The sequence below is a fragment of the Sinohyriopsis cumingii genome, chromosome 13, assembly GCF_028554795.1.
Source record: "Sinohyriopsis cumingii isolate HCF-2022 chromosome 13, ASM2855479v2, whole genome shotgun sequence".
Lineage (NCBI taxonomy): Eukaryota > Metazoa > Mollusca > Bivalvia > Unionida > Unionidae > Sinohyriopsis > Sinohyriopsis cumingii.
The window spans coordinates 68,166,794-68,182,304 of NC_142973.1; the positions used below are offsets into that span (position 1 = coordinate 68,166,794).

General features: G+C 32.4%; 1 protein-coding gene across 4 annotated transcripts in view; it reads right to left on the reverse strand.

Annotated features, from left to right (window-relative positions):
- LOC149785783 (ETS-related transcription factor Elf-3-like) overlaps window positions 1–15,511 on the reverse strand; it is a 58,639-nt gene that overhangs the window by 16,448 nt on the left and 26,680 nt on the right. The window contains exon 3 of one of the 4 annotated variants that reach the window (XM_089979700.1): window positions 2,574–2,788. The exons of the other annotated variants lie outside the window; for them this stretch is intronic. Coding sequence (XP_089835826.1) covers window positions 2,574–2,628 — 55 coding nt within the window. The 5' untranslated portion in view covers window positions 2,629–2,788. The remainder of the gene's footprint in view (window positions 1–2,573; window positions 2,789–15,511) is intronic. 4 annotated transcript variants of the gene reach the window in all.

A 15,511-nucleotide genomic window follows, 5' to 3' on the forward strand; every position in this document is an offset into this window, starting at 1 on the left:
CGAGATGAAATATATCCATTATTCGCTCGTAGCAAGCAAAATTTCTTTTTATGTTATTGCTCAAACGTATTGGCTAGCAAGATGTACTGAGTAGTCTTTATAACAGATTGAAGAAGCAGTACTGAATTCCACGCAATGTCCACGGTTTACCGTTTATGTTCTGCTATATTTTGTGATTATTCACACATAAAATGTAAACAGGTACAGAATTCTCCTTAAGAATTAGAAGTAAAGTAACATATTAATACGAAATTAATTATTAGAACCTTGTTGGATTTTGAACTGAAGTCGGTTTAACGCAATGCAGCCATTTTTACCACACAGCTATGTAAGCATCTCAGAATAATTTCGAACTTCTTGCTTATCTTGTAATCGACGCGGCAGTGAAATTATTTCACGTAATTCAATTCAATGAATGTATCACTTCTGTTTTACTTGTAAAATCTAGTAATTTTCGGCCTAACAGAAAATAAGTGCTATTTTTACACGTGACAGTGTCACTAACGTAATAACATTATTACATGCTGAAATTTATACACGTGACAAATGTCAGTCAGCTAATATCATTAATACATGCTGAAATTTATACACATGGCAAGATATCACTCAGATACAATCATTAATGCACGCATTAACCCTTTTGCCTATGTTATTATATACAAGGTTGCAGAAACTGTTTACAATCTTCGTTTATTCCACATGCAAAATATTGTCTATTGTGCTAATGGTATTGACCCCCAAAAGAATAAATTTAACTGAATTTAAATAACTATATCAAATATATGTAGTTAGCTGAAAATTTTATAAATCTGAAAGAATAAATATAAAGAAAACTTTGTGTTTATAAAGACTGAGAGAAGCAAACAAGAATATCAGTTTTCCATATTTTTCTTCAAAACTATCCTTCGATTCCATGCGTGATTTGTCCCCAAAAGACAAATTAAACGATCTGATGTTTTAGATATTACACTATATTATTACGATTCAATATTACACTGTATTTATATGATCCATTATTACACTATATTAATACGATTCAATATTATACTGTATTAATACGATTCAATATTACACTGTATTAATACGATTCAATATTACACTGTATTTATATGATTCAAATTTACACTATATTAATACGATTCAATATTATACAATATCAATAGGACTCAATATACAATATCAATACGACTCAATATTATACAATATCAATACGATTAAATATTACACTGTATTAATACGATTCAATATTACACTATATTAATACGATTCAATATTACACTATATTGATGCGATTCAGTTTTACACTGTATTAATACGATTCAATGTTATACTATATTGATGCGATTCAGTATTACTACGACACATCATCTCGTCCTTATTTTTCTTCTGTAAAACTTCTTGCGTTATTTCATGTTTTTGCGGACGGAAACACAACTAATAAAAAAAAACTTTACAGGTTTCGTTTTAGATACAATTTGAGGATTAATATTGTTGAAATCTAGCGGTATTTACATGTAATGTCAATTTCATAGTAATATTGACGTTTCATGTCACTTTCATCATACATGCCACATTTTAAATTATTTACTTTCGTATGTCAGGACTATCGCGTGCAGTTCGTCAGGTGTTCTTTAACTAGGTTAGTGGTTTTGCATCTTTTTTTTTTTTTTCTTTTCGCGACGGAGGAGGAATTTCGACGTTGGCCATTTATAGTCGTGTGTGTTTTTTAACATTTAAAGTCCATAATAAAGCATACAGTTACTGAAAAATCACAATGGGGAGGGAAAGGGATTGAATATGATAACACATTCAATTGCTAATAATAACTAATAAAAAAATCGTACAAAATAAAGAAGTAACACTTTTTTAAAAAAAAATCCAATAAAGAGTATTCTGTCTAATATATCACATTGTTACAGAACTGTTTTTTTTTTCGATAATGGGAATGAAATATTGGTATAAACTATGAGATGGCGTACCTGCAAAGCAATTATCAATATCTGAAATGACCAGACCTGGCAAGTTTAGTATTACCAAAATGTTCTTACAAACTTTGCAAGGGAATTGCTATTCTCTGTCACTTAATTTTGAAATTGTTCGATACCTGTACTTGGAACGTTTTTCCGAATCCGAGATACAATTGTTCAAATGATTTTGGCAATTAGTTTCAACCATCCAAGAAGTCTATATGATCTTTCTAGACCCAGTTTGTACTGTGTGCTAGTAAGCGAGCACATGACACGAAAATTAACAGTCCCGAAGAATATTGCAGTTATAGCAGACATATTTACAAAATTAAGATCGTCTACTATTTTTAATTTGAAAAAATAAAATGTTACTGGGGATTAAGATACGTGATACTTATGACACTAGAAAGTACGTCAAAGACCAAAGATCTGCAATCTAATTAAATCAACTAAAGGCGTTACTAAAGTCTAATCGAAACTATATGCAAAGGGACAACTTTTCTTCTATATGTGTATAAGTACTGACAGTATTTACTAACTATGTTAAAACTATGAATAACGATATTGCAACAATCAGGTAAAGTTAGATTTAAAATATTCACATACCAGGAACTATTCCGTCTGATGGATAAATTTCCGTTTCCTCTGCCGTATGAACCATCGGGTCAGACTTTTAAGGAAATACACAAGGGCAATGACTTTTACCGCTGACCCTCAAACACACTCGCTTCCGTCTTCGGTAAGAACGACTTTAAAATGTACTATTCAGCAGTAAGGCGCAATATATGCATGACGTTTATGTCGCAGGCCTTTGCTAAAAGCTACGAAAGTAAATTTCAACCATTAAAATTAATTCATATGAGAAAGACCATAAATTTGGACGTTTAATACATCAAGATTGACAACTCGTGTCAAAAGATTCATGTAGACGGACCCTTGGGGTAAAGCTAAACGACGGACCCTTTCACCTGCCTTTCGGCCATGGTCGCTCCCCCCAATTTCGTCAGGTAGTACATGCATAGCTGTCAAACTAATCAATACTAGTGCAATAAAATTCAATGGACCATAACGGTAATTTTAAATCTGTGAGAGAAAATGTACTTAACTGTTGGATGATTATTCAAAATAGACAAATTATTCCCCGTTATTGGTAGTTTAAAGACCTGTTCTCATGATATCGTTTAATGCCTCAGGTACCAAAGGACAGTTACAAGACGAAACTAGCGAAACAACTTTAAACTCGTGGACATATTAATTTTGATGCTATAATAAAGTAATTTATTTGTAAAGATACGGTCAACTAATAAATTATTGAAAGCCAAAATCATATTAAACAAAATATAAAGTAATTTATTTGTAAAGATACGGTCAACTAATAAATTATTGAAAGCCAAAATCATATTAAACAAAATATAAAGATCTAAGCCCATTACATCATTTAATTTGAAAACAAAAGAAAACTGACAGAAATTTGTTCATTGATTAATTTTTATTCATGCCGAATTTACAATATCGTCAGGTGTGTAGCAAGGTGAAAATATATGATCGTATATGTTTATAGTGTTTTAATATTTATAAAATCTTGTAAATTACGAGCAAGGTTGATATCTCATAATTCTTGGGGTACTTTTTAATTTATGAACAAAAGTATCATATGAAAGTTTTGGAACATAAGAATTTTATTTCAGTTTCCAACTTTGACTTGTTATCAGCCGCCTCAGTGATTCAATCATTGTAATGTTTTAGTGCGTTTTCTGAAGATGCTTCACATAAACTGTATACATTATGATGAATGTATAGGTAAAACATATTTAAAAAAAAAAAAAACAAATGTCCAAGGTGAACATGAAAGATATTGGTTTTAATTTCACAGAATTTAAATTTTATGATTTTCTTTTATTAGTACGTAAAAAACTAAATGAAAATTAAAAATTATGATGACATGTAAATATAAGGTATATGGACAACGTTATAGTGTGTAAAACACGCGAAAATATCTTCCAAAAGTTTTGGTTTATTACGTTGTATATAACAAGAATGATTAACAACAAGTTTTCGGAAAATAAAATGTAATGTGCAATGTATTTTTCTTATAAAGCAAAACGTTATAAAGTGACATTCAACATTTTCAAACTATTTGTTTTTGAAAGGTTTTGTATAGAGTGGCTTGTTTTATTTTTTATCTTTTTTTTGGAGGGGGTGGGTGGGTTTGTTATTTGCTTTTGTGTGTGCACATTTATCAATATATACATATAGAAATGATACTAATTTCTCTCTCAATATGACATTTATTTGGGGAACCTAATACGCTACGAAATCAATGTTCAACGAATTTATACCAAACTGTGTGAAAAATGTTAAACGGATCTTTCTCAGTTATGAAGAACCATGATTCAACAGAAAACGAAAAGTACAGATTTAACTATGTTGTTTGCAAACAAACTTGCGAAATAGCCAACGAATTAAATACAGGCAAACACACACACACACACACACACACACGATAAATGATGACGCAAAGAAAGAAAAAAATATGCAAAATCAATTTAAGTGTTGAATCTAAAGAGAAAAGAAAAAACTGAGATACATATTTGTTCAAAACGATATTCTTTCTCCATATGTAAAATTCACTTTATATTATCACACATCCTCTTTCAAGATCCAAGAATAGCGCTTTCCGCTATAATATATAATATTTCTCTATAATAACCTCTAGATGCCTTGATTTTTATTGTAGGAATTCAAAGTGAGTGTGAACTCGGATTAGAATTAGGTATAGTGGATCGATATGCGAGTGTTTGTGCTGCGCGCGAATGCTTTCATCGGGGACTTTTTTTGATCCCGATTAGGGGATATGTGCTCGGTCGGGGGGAAATTGGTGTTGATGTATGCGATTGGTGCGTTTGTTTAATCGCTCTTAATCTGTATTTAGATATGAATATTTTAGTAAGCAATTGATGCAAGTACAGAGAATCTGCTCTTGTGAGATGTCAAAGTATTCATTTAACGATTAACATAATTTTAATCTCGGGTGAGACAGAAACAGTTTTCCCGCGTTTTTGTTTTCTCTGTCATTGAGTTATGTAAAAAAAAATATTCGTGTGCAAAATTTAAAAGTTCTTAAAATGTTGCACATCATAGTTAAAGAGTAACATGGCGAAATTCAAGGAGAGTAGAAACTCATTCTGTTTAAACGCACATATAATGTTGTCGAATCAGTTATCTTTAACTCCACTGTGATGAAGTACTTCTTTCTGTCATTAATAATACTAATAATAATACTAATAATAATAATTATAACGTGGGACAGCTGAAATTCATAAACTAACAGAATATATCTTGGCCACATATATAAATTCTTAATATCACAACCCACCAAACAATGACCTTAAATGGGCATTTTACATCCGTAGCACGTGAGGGCCTAAAGTGACTACTGATTTTAAATGATCGACGATAAGTTTATGTGTGTGCCTCAGGCTATTGCTTGTACATAAACCTATACACCAACCCACGGTTAATCGGTTAATTTTAATTGCCCTTTGACAGGAAATATAATCTCTCTCCCTCCCTCTTAGTTTAAGAACTTAAAATATTAACCTTTATCTTTATTTACTATTCCTGTCACAAAATTTCGACTCTATTAGATTTTAACTTTTATTTTGAAGGGTTGCACGTACCATTTAGCAGTTTTTACCCTTGCATTTATACACATAATCTTTACTCCGAAATCTATCTCTGAATTTGTGATGATGTGCTGTTAAACCCTAGTCAAATATACGTACATTCATACATAAATATACATAAATATATACTCTGTGTGTCTGTCTGTCTGCCTGTCTGTCTGTTTCTGTGCAAGTACATGACCGGAATAACAGCCAATCCCGCACGAAGGACAGTCTCTCCTAAAAGAACACTTATCTTAAGAGATCACAATATCTGATTCCATATTTGATACAGCATATGTTGGAGAAATCTGCATTTAAGGGCCACTTGTCTTCAGAGGACACATTTATATGTTCCTCTTGGTGATATGTTAAGACAGTTCCTGCGTATCCCATCAATGTTTTATTGGCACAACATGTAGTTTCCAAACGAGCTTCTTAACTTGACCACTTCAAGTTGATCACCTCTGCTAGAATACGTGAACTTACAATAAATACTGCATCTAGGAGAGCCATTACAAAGAATCGATACAGGATACTTTGAATATCATTGAACTGATACAGAATACTATTGGAATATCATTGAATTGATGCAGAATACTATTAGAATATCATTGAACTGATACAGAATACTATTAGAATATCATTGAATTGATGCAGATTGCTATTGGAATATCATTAAATTGATACATAATACTATTGGAATCTCATTTAATTGATACGGAATACTATTGGAATATTGTTGAATACAGAATGCTATTAGAGTATCATTGAATTGATACAAAATGCTATTGGAATGTAACTGAGTTGATATAGAATACTACTGGAATATAACTGAGCTGATACAGAATGCTATTGGACTATAATTGATTTGATACAGAATGCTATTGGACTATAATTGAGCTGATGCAGAATGCTATTGTAATATAATTGATTTGATACAGAATGCTGTTGGAATATAATTGAGTTGATATAGAATACTACTGGAATATAACTGAGCTGATGCAGAATGCTGTTGGACTATAATTGAGCTGGTGCAGAATGCTGTTGGAGTACAATTGATTTTATACAGAATGCTGTTGGAGTACAATTGATTTTATACAGAATGCTATTGGAATATAATTGATTTTATACAGAATGCTATTGGAATATAATTGAGTTGATACATAATGCTATTGGAATATTACTTCTGATACGATTTCTTTATCAGTAATTTTGAGAAGATAAAAGCTTGTAACAACAAAAACTTTATTTCCTCCAATAAATTATTATAACTGACGCAGTCACGTAGAGCACTAACAAAATATGTTAAAAGTGATTTTAGATCTATATTTGGATTTCAGAAAAAGAATTTATTATGCAGATTTCATATTATGAATGTTTTTTTCTTTCTAAATTAAATCTTTTTAAGAAAGATCACATCTTCCAAATGGAATGTAGATTGATATAAAAAAATATATAAAAATTAAAGCGTGTAGGCTGTGAAAAGTAACAATGGTTATTTACTAGTACATGTATATGAATGTGAATTTATTTAAGCAAACACTTGGTATCTATGATTTTAATATAAATTTGATTAAAATTTTATGTTCATTCCTTCAAGGCTTACGAGCATATGAGAGGAAGTAGCGTCAGTACAATCACTGCGTATATAGAAAGATAAAATACATTTCCCGTTAGAATGTCCGGCTGATTGGAGAGGTAAATAATTTTCTAAAAGCACGAGAAAGCGTGTAATTTACTCGCACAAGTGAAGACTAAGGTATGGTTGTTCTTGTCAATATCGTGAGTAACCTGAAATCGAAATGCGAGGAATAAAATCCATTGATCATTATGCAAATCATCTTGATATTAATCTTGACATTATCTTGATATTAGTCTTGATATTTATCTTGATATTAATTTTGATATTATCTTGTTATTAATCTTGGTATTAATCTTGATATTATCTTGATATTAATCTTCATATTAATCTGGACATTATCTTGAGATAGATTCATCTTGATGTTATCTTGGTATTAATCTTGATATTAATCGTTATATTATCTTGATATTAATCTTGATATTAAACTTGACATTATCTTTGTAATAATCTTGCTATTAATCTTCATGTTAATCTTGATTTCATCTTGATATTAATCTTGATATTATCTTGATATTAATTTTGATATTAATATTGATATTATCTTGATATAAATCTTGATATTAATCTTGATATTATCTTGATATTAATCTTGATATTATCTTTGTATTAATCTTGATATTAATTTTGAAATTATCTTTATATTATCTTGATATTAATTTTGATATTAATATTGATATGATATTTATATTAATCTTAATATTATCTTGATATTAATCTTGATATCAATCTTGATATAATTTTTGTATTAATCTTGATATTAATATTGATATTATCTTTATATTAATCTTCATATTAATCGTGATATTAATCTTCATAATAATCTTGACATTATCTTGATATCAATCTTGATATTATCTTTATATTAATATTGACATTATCTTTGTATTAATCTTGATATTAATCTTGATATTACCTTGACATTGTCTTGATACTAATCTAGATATTAATCTTGACATTATCTTGATATTATCTTGGTATTAATCTTGATATTAATCTTGACATAATTTTTGTATTAATCTTGATATTAATATTGATATTATCTTTATATTAATCTTCATATTAATCGTGATATTAATCTTCATATTAATATTGATATTATCTTGATATTAATCTTGACATTATCTTTGTATTAATCTTGATATTAATCTTGATATTACCTTGACATTATCTTGATATTAATCTAGATATTAATATTGATATTATCTTGATATTAATCTTGACATTATCTTTGTATTAATCTTGATATTAATCTTGATATTACCTTGACATTATCTTGATATTAATCTAGATATTAATATTGATATTATCTTGATATTAATTTTGATATTATCTTGATATTAATCTTGACATTATCTTTGTATTAATCTTGATATTAATCTTGATATTACCTTGACATTATCTTGATATTATTCTAGACATTAATATTGATATTATCTTGATATCAATCTTGATATTATCTTGATATTAATCTTGACATTATCTTTGTATTAATCTTGATATTAATCTTGATATTACCTTGACATTATCTTGATATTAATCTAGATATTAATATTGATATTATCTTGATATTAATCTTGATATTACCTTGATATTAATATTAATATATATATTTTTTCATCTTGATATGATCTTGATATTAATGATGATATTCATCTTGGTTCATGAAAGAAATTTCGACAATTGAAAACGAAGTAAAAAGCCGTGCAACGTTCTGAGATCACGTGGGATTTGTACTGAAATACTGAGAATTTAACTTAGCAGTAGAATGGGAAGCAGCCGTAAATGAGGCTAACAATTAACAGGGCTGTGCACAAAATAGTAAGGAAATGGGGTAAAAGCATCACTGCTGCTACTTCATATCACGCCAATGAATTCCTAGCTGTTATGATAATTATGATCGCTTCAGTGGCAGAGAGTGGCAATGTTCTTTAGTAGCACCCATACCGATGCGCCCGAGCAATGTTCTTCAATGGCGACCCTTTTTTGTCACAGAGAACAGATTTTGTTAGCTGACAACCACATTCCGTCCCCCTTCTAATTATACGTTTTGTCACGAATTGTCCCCCTTACACGAAGGTGAGGTGAAAAACTATAAAAATTTCAGTTTTTTAAAAAAAATCCCTACAGCGCGCCCCTTCGCCAAGCACGAATGGAGGGAAATTTTTACACACCTTACGATCCACTCCCGTCTCCTCCCCCACGCTCTCATGAAAGAAAAAAAGAAGATAGACTGCCCCACTTTATGTGAGAAGGGGAAAGAAGAGGTGAAGAGGTAGAGGGTTGGACTCAACAAGGGCAACAACCTTTAATACTGGAACTGAGTGGAAGTTGATGGATGATACACGGTACTAATGATTTGTAAAAATAGGAACCAGCCTGGAAATTGGTGAACATAAAAGAGAGTATATATGGGTTTGGCATACCAGGATTGGTTAATAATGTAAGTTATGTTTTAGGAAAAAGAATCTTTTGAGAGCTTATCCTAGTTGTAAGTGAACAAAAATAGAGACATTGTTTTATTGATGTAATTTCAGTCCTTTAACAGTCTTGAGTAACATCAAAACGCTAGATCAGGCCATAACGAATCACTCCAAAACTATAGATCAGACCATAACGAATCATTTCAAAACGATAGACCAGACCATAACGAATCACTTCAAAACGATAGATCAGACCATAACGAATCACTCCAAAACGATAGATCAGACCATAACGAATCATTTCAAAACGCTAAATCAGACCGTAACGAATCACTTCAAAACGAAAGATCAGACCATAACGAATCACTTCAAAACGATAGATCAGACCATAACGAATCACTTCAAAACGATAGATCAGACCATAACGAATCATTTCAAAACGATAGATCAGACCATAACGAATCACTCCAAAACGATAGATCAGACCATAACGAATCACTCCAAAACGATAGATCAGACCATAACGAATCACTCCAAAACGATAGATCAGACCATAACGAATCACTCCAAAACGATAGATCAGACCATAACGAATCACTCCAAAACGATAGATCAGACCATAACGAATCACTTCAAAACGATAGATCAGACCATAACGAATCACTTCAAAACGATAGATTAGACCATAACGAATCACTTCAAAACGCTAAATCAGACCACAACGAATCACTTCAAAACGCTAAATCAGACCATAACGGATCACTCCAAAACGATAGATCAGACCATAACGAATCACTTCAAAACGATAGATCAGACCATAACGAATCACTTCAAAACGATAGATCAGACGATAACGAATCACTTCAAAACTATAGATCAGACCATAACGAATCATTTCAAAACGCTAAATCAGACCATAACGAATCATTTCAAAACGCTAAATCAGACCATAACGAATCACTCCAAAACGATAGATCAGACCATAACGAATCACTTCAAAACGATAGATCAGACCATAACGAAACACTTCAAAACGATAGATCAGACCATAACGAATCACTTCAAAACGCTAAATCAGACCACAAAGAATCACTTCAAAACGCTAAATCAGACCATAACGAATCACTCCAAAACGATAGATCAGACCATAACGAATCACTTCAAAACGATAGATCAGACAATAACAAATCACTTCAAAACTATAGATCAGACCATAACGAATCATTTCAAAACGCTAAATCAGACCACAACGAATCACTTCAAAACGCTAAATCAGACCATAACGAATCACTCCAAAACGATAGATCAGACCATAACGAATCATTTCAAACCGATAGATCAGACCATAACGAATCACTTCAAAACGATAGATCAGACCATAACGAATCACTCCAAAACGATAGATCAGACCATAACGAATCACTTCAAAACGATAGATCAGACCATAACGAATCACTTCAAAACGATAGATGAGACCATAACGAATCACTTCAAAACGCTAAATCAGACCACAACGAATCACTTCAAAACGCTAAATCAGACCATAACGAATCACTCCAAAACGATAGATCAGACCATAACGAATCACTATAAAACGATAGATCAGACCATAACGAATCACTTCAAAACGATAGATCAGACAATAACGAATCACTTCAAAACTATAGATCAGACCATAACGAATCATTTCAAAACGCTAAATCAGACCATAACGAATCACTTCAAAACGATAGATCAGACCATAACGAATCACTCCAAAACGATAGATCAGACCATAACGAATCATTTCAAAACGATAGATCAGACCATAACGAATCACTCCAAAGCGATAGATCAGACCATAACGAATCACTTCAAAACGATAGATCAGACCATAACGAATCACTTCAAAACGATAGATCAGACCATAACGAATCACTTCAAAACGCTAAATCAGACCACAACGAATCACTTCAAAACGCTAAATCAGACCATAACGAATCACTCCAAAACGATAGATCAGACCATAACGAATCACTTCAAAACGATAGATCAGACCATAACGAATCACTTCAAAACGCTAAATCAGACCACAACGAATCACTTCAAAACGCTAAATCAGACCATAACGAATCACTCCAAAACGATAGATCAGACCATAACGAATCACTTCAAAACGATAGATCAGACCATAACGAATCACTCCAAAACGATAGATCAGACCATAACGAATCACTTCAAAACGATAGATCAGACCATAACGAATCATTTCAAAACGATAGATCAGACCATAACGAATCACTCCAAAACGATAGATCAGACCATAACGAATCACTTCAAAACGATAGATCAGACCATAACGAATCATTTCAAAACGATAGATCAGACCATAACGAATCACTCCAAAACGATAGATCAGACCATAACGAATCACTTCAAAACGATAGATCAGACCATAACGAATCACTCCAAAACGATAGATCAGACCATAACGAATCACTTCAAAACGATAGATCAGACCATAACGAATCACTTCAAAACGCTAAATCAGACCACAACGAATCACTCCAAAACGATAGATCAGACCATAACGAATCACTTCAAAACGCTAAGTCAGACCACAACGAATCACTCCAAAACGATAGATCAGACCATAACAAATCACTCCAAAACGATAGATCAGACCATAACGAATCACTCCAAAACGATAGATCAGACCATAACGAATCACTTCAAAACGCTAAATCAGACCATAACGAATCACTCCAAAACGATAGATCAGACCATAACGAATCACTCCAAAACGATAGATCAGACCATAACGAATCACTTTAAAACGATAGATCAGACCATAACGAATCACTTCAAAACGATAGATCAGACCATAACGAATCACTTCAAAACGCTAAATCAGACCATAACGAATCACTCCAAAACGATAGATCAGACCATAACGAATCACTTCAAAACGCTAAATCAGACCATAACGAATCACTCCAAAACGATAGATCAGACCATAACGAATCACTCCAAAACGATAGATCAGACCATAACGAATCACTTCAAAACGATAGATCAGACCACAACGAATCACTCCAAAACGATAGATCAGACCATAACAAATCACTCCAAAACGATAGATCAGACCATAACGAATCACTCCAAAACGATAGATCAGACCATAACGAATCACTTCAAAACGCTAAATCAGACCATAACGAATCACTCCAAAACGATAGATCAGACCATAACGAATCACTCCAAAACGATAGATCAGACCATAACGAATCACTTCAAAACGATAGATCAGACCATAACGAATCACTTCAAAACGCTAAATCAGACCATAACGAATCACTCCAAAACGATAGATCAGACCATAACGAATCACTTCAAAACGCTAAATCAGACCATAACGAATCACTCCAAAACGATAGATCAGACCATAACGAATCACTCCAAAACGATAGATCAGACCATAACGAATCACTTCAAAACGATAGATCAGACCATAACGAATCACTTCAAAACGATAGATCAGACCATAACGAATCACTTCAAAACGATAGATCAGACCATAACGAATCACTTCAAAACGCTAAATCAGACCATAACAAATCACTCCAAAACGATAGATCAGACCATAACGAATCACTTCAAAACGCTAAATCAGACCATAACGAATCACTCCAAAACGATAGATCAGACCATAACGAATCACTCCAAAACGATAGATCAGACCATAACGAATCACTTCAAAACGATAGATCAGACCACAACGAATCACTCCAAAACGATAGATCAGACCATAACGAATCACTCCAAAACGATAGATCAGACCATAACAAATCACTTCAAAACGATAGTTCAGACCATAAGGAATCATTTCAAAACGCTAAATCAGACAAAACGAATCACTTCAAAACGATAGATCAGACAATAACGAATCGCTTCAAAACGCTAAATCAGACCATAACGAATCACTTCAAAACGATAGATCAGACCATAATTTGTGATGGAAGCATGGGTGATATGAAAGTCTAGAGTCTGCAAAGTCCCTTCGGGGGTGGGGGATGGGGGGTCAGTTCAAATATACAAACATGGGAAAATTCGTAGAATTAGACAATGACCTTATTTTCCCAAAATGAGAGTATCAAAAAAGTGGAAGCATCAACAGCAGTGGGGCATGACAGGAAACGAGAGTATATTGTGAATTAAATGAATGTTGATCTTCGCTCTGTTCCAGAGAGAGAGAAAATTGTTTTATTAAAACTATATAATTGATTTTCAGGAGGTTATTTCAACATGCTCTTATAATTTAGGCTCTTCTTCAATAATACAAATAAGATTTATGCAGGAAACGCTGAGCCCATTAAAGAGAGAGACAGACAGACAGACAGACAGGTAGAGAGACATACAGACAGACAGACAGAAAAGAGAGAGAGAGAGAGAGGAATGTAACTTAAAAAAATCAGGAGTATGTCAATCACAAGTTAATCAAGGAATTAATAAAAATTTTAATCCTTGGCCGCCCAAGTGTTCTTAATCTTTTTGATACAAAATTCTGTGTAAATTACTGGAAGCTGAAATATATAAACAAGAAAGATGCACATGCTTTGCTTGGAATTCGTACAACTTGTATGCTTTGGCTGCATCAAAAATTAAAACTTGTATGCTTTGGCTACATCAAAAATTAAAACTTGTATGCTTTGGCTGCATCAAAAATTAAAACTTGTATGCTTTGGCTACATCAAAAATTAAAACTTGTATGCTTTGGCTGCATCAAAAATATTTTAAATGATTTACCTGATCAGTGGATATTGGGGCAAATACAAATGGACATTTATGGTACAAAATAAACAGTTTTCGTTACCGATTGAAGATAATGCCATTTTTGATGTGTCACTTCTGAAAAGGCGTCTGCAACATTTTTAGTTACTTTAAAATGGAACATTTGTCTCGTTTATCTAGACGAGTGTATTGTGCTTATTAATACACACGAAGAATACACTGTAGTGACTTATATCCATATTGGAAAAACTTAAAGAGACAAATCCGGATATTGATTCTAGATCAAGAGTCTAAGGCATTTCATTTCATACAAAGGGATAGAAAACTAATCCATCCTAATTCGTGTGCGTAAAAAAAATTGTCCAACATTCCAAAATTTGGCAGAAGTTCAAAAAATTTCTTGGTTTTACTTCATACTGTAGAAAATTTATTAAAAGCCTTTCAAAACGCGCTGCACATGTGTTCAAATCGACACAAAAAATAAGTCCCATTTGTGTGGAGTCTGTTCAAATTTGTACAAAAATAGGTCCCATTTGTGTGGATTCTTTTCAGATTGACGCACAAAACAGGTCCCATTTGTGTTGAGTCTGTTAAAATTTACACAAAAATAAGTCCCATTTGTGTGGAGTCTGTTCAAACTGACACACAAAATAAGTACCATTTGTGAGGAGTCTGTTCACATTTACACAAAAATAGGTCCCATTTGTGAGGAGTCTGTTCAAATTTGCACAAAAATAGGTCCCATTTGTGTGAATTCTGTTCAGATTGACGCACAAAACAGGTCCCATTTGTGTTGAGTCTGTTCAAACTTACACAAAATAAGTCCCATTTGTGTGGAGTCTGTTCAAACTGACACACAAAATAAGTACCATTTGTGAGGAGTCTGTTCACATTTACACAAAAATAGGTCCTATTTGTGAGGAGTCTGTTCAAATTTGCACAAAAATAGGTCCCATTTGTGTGGATTCTGTTCAGATTGACGCACAAAACAGGTCCCATTTGTGTTGAGTCTGTTCAAACTTACACAAAAATAAGTCCCATTTG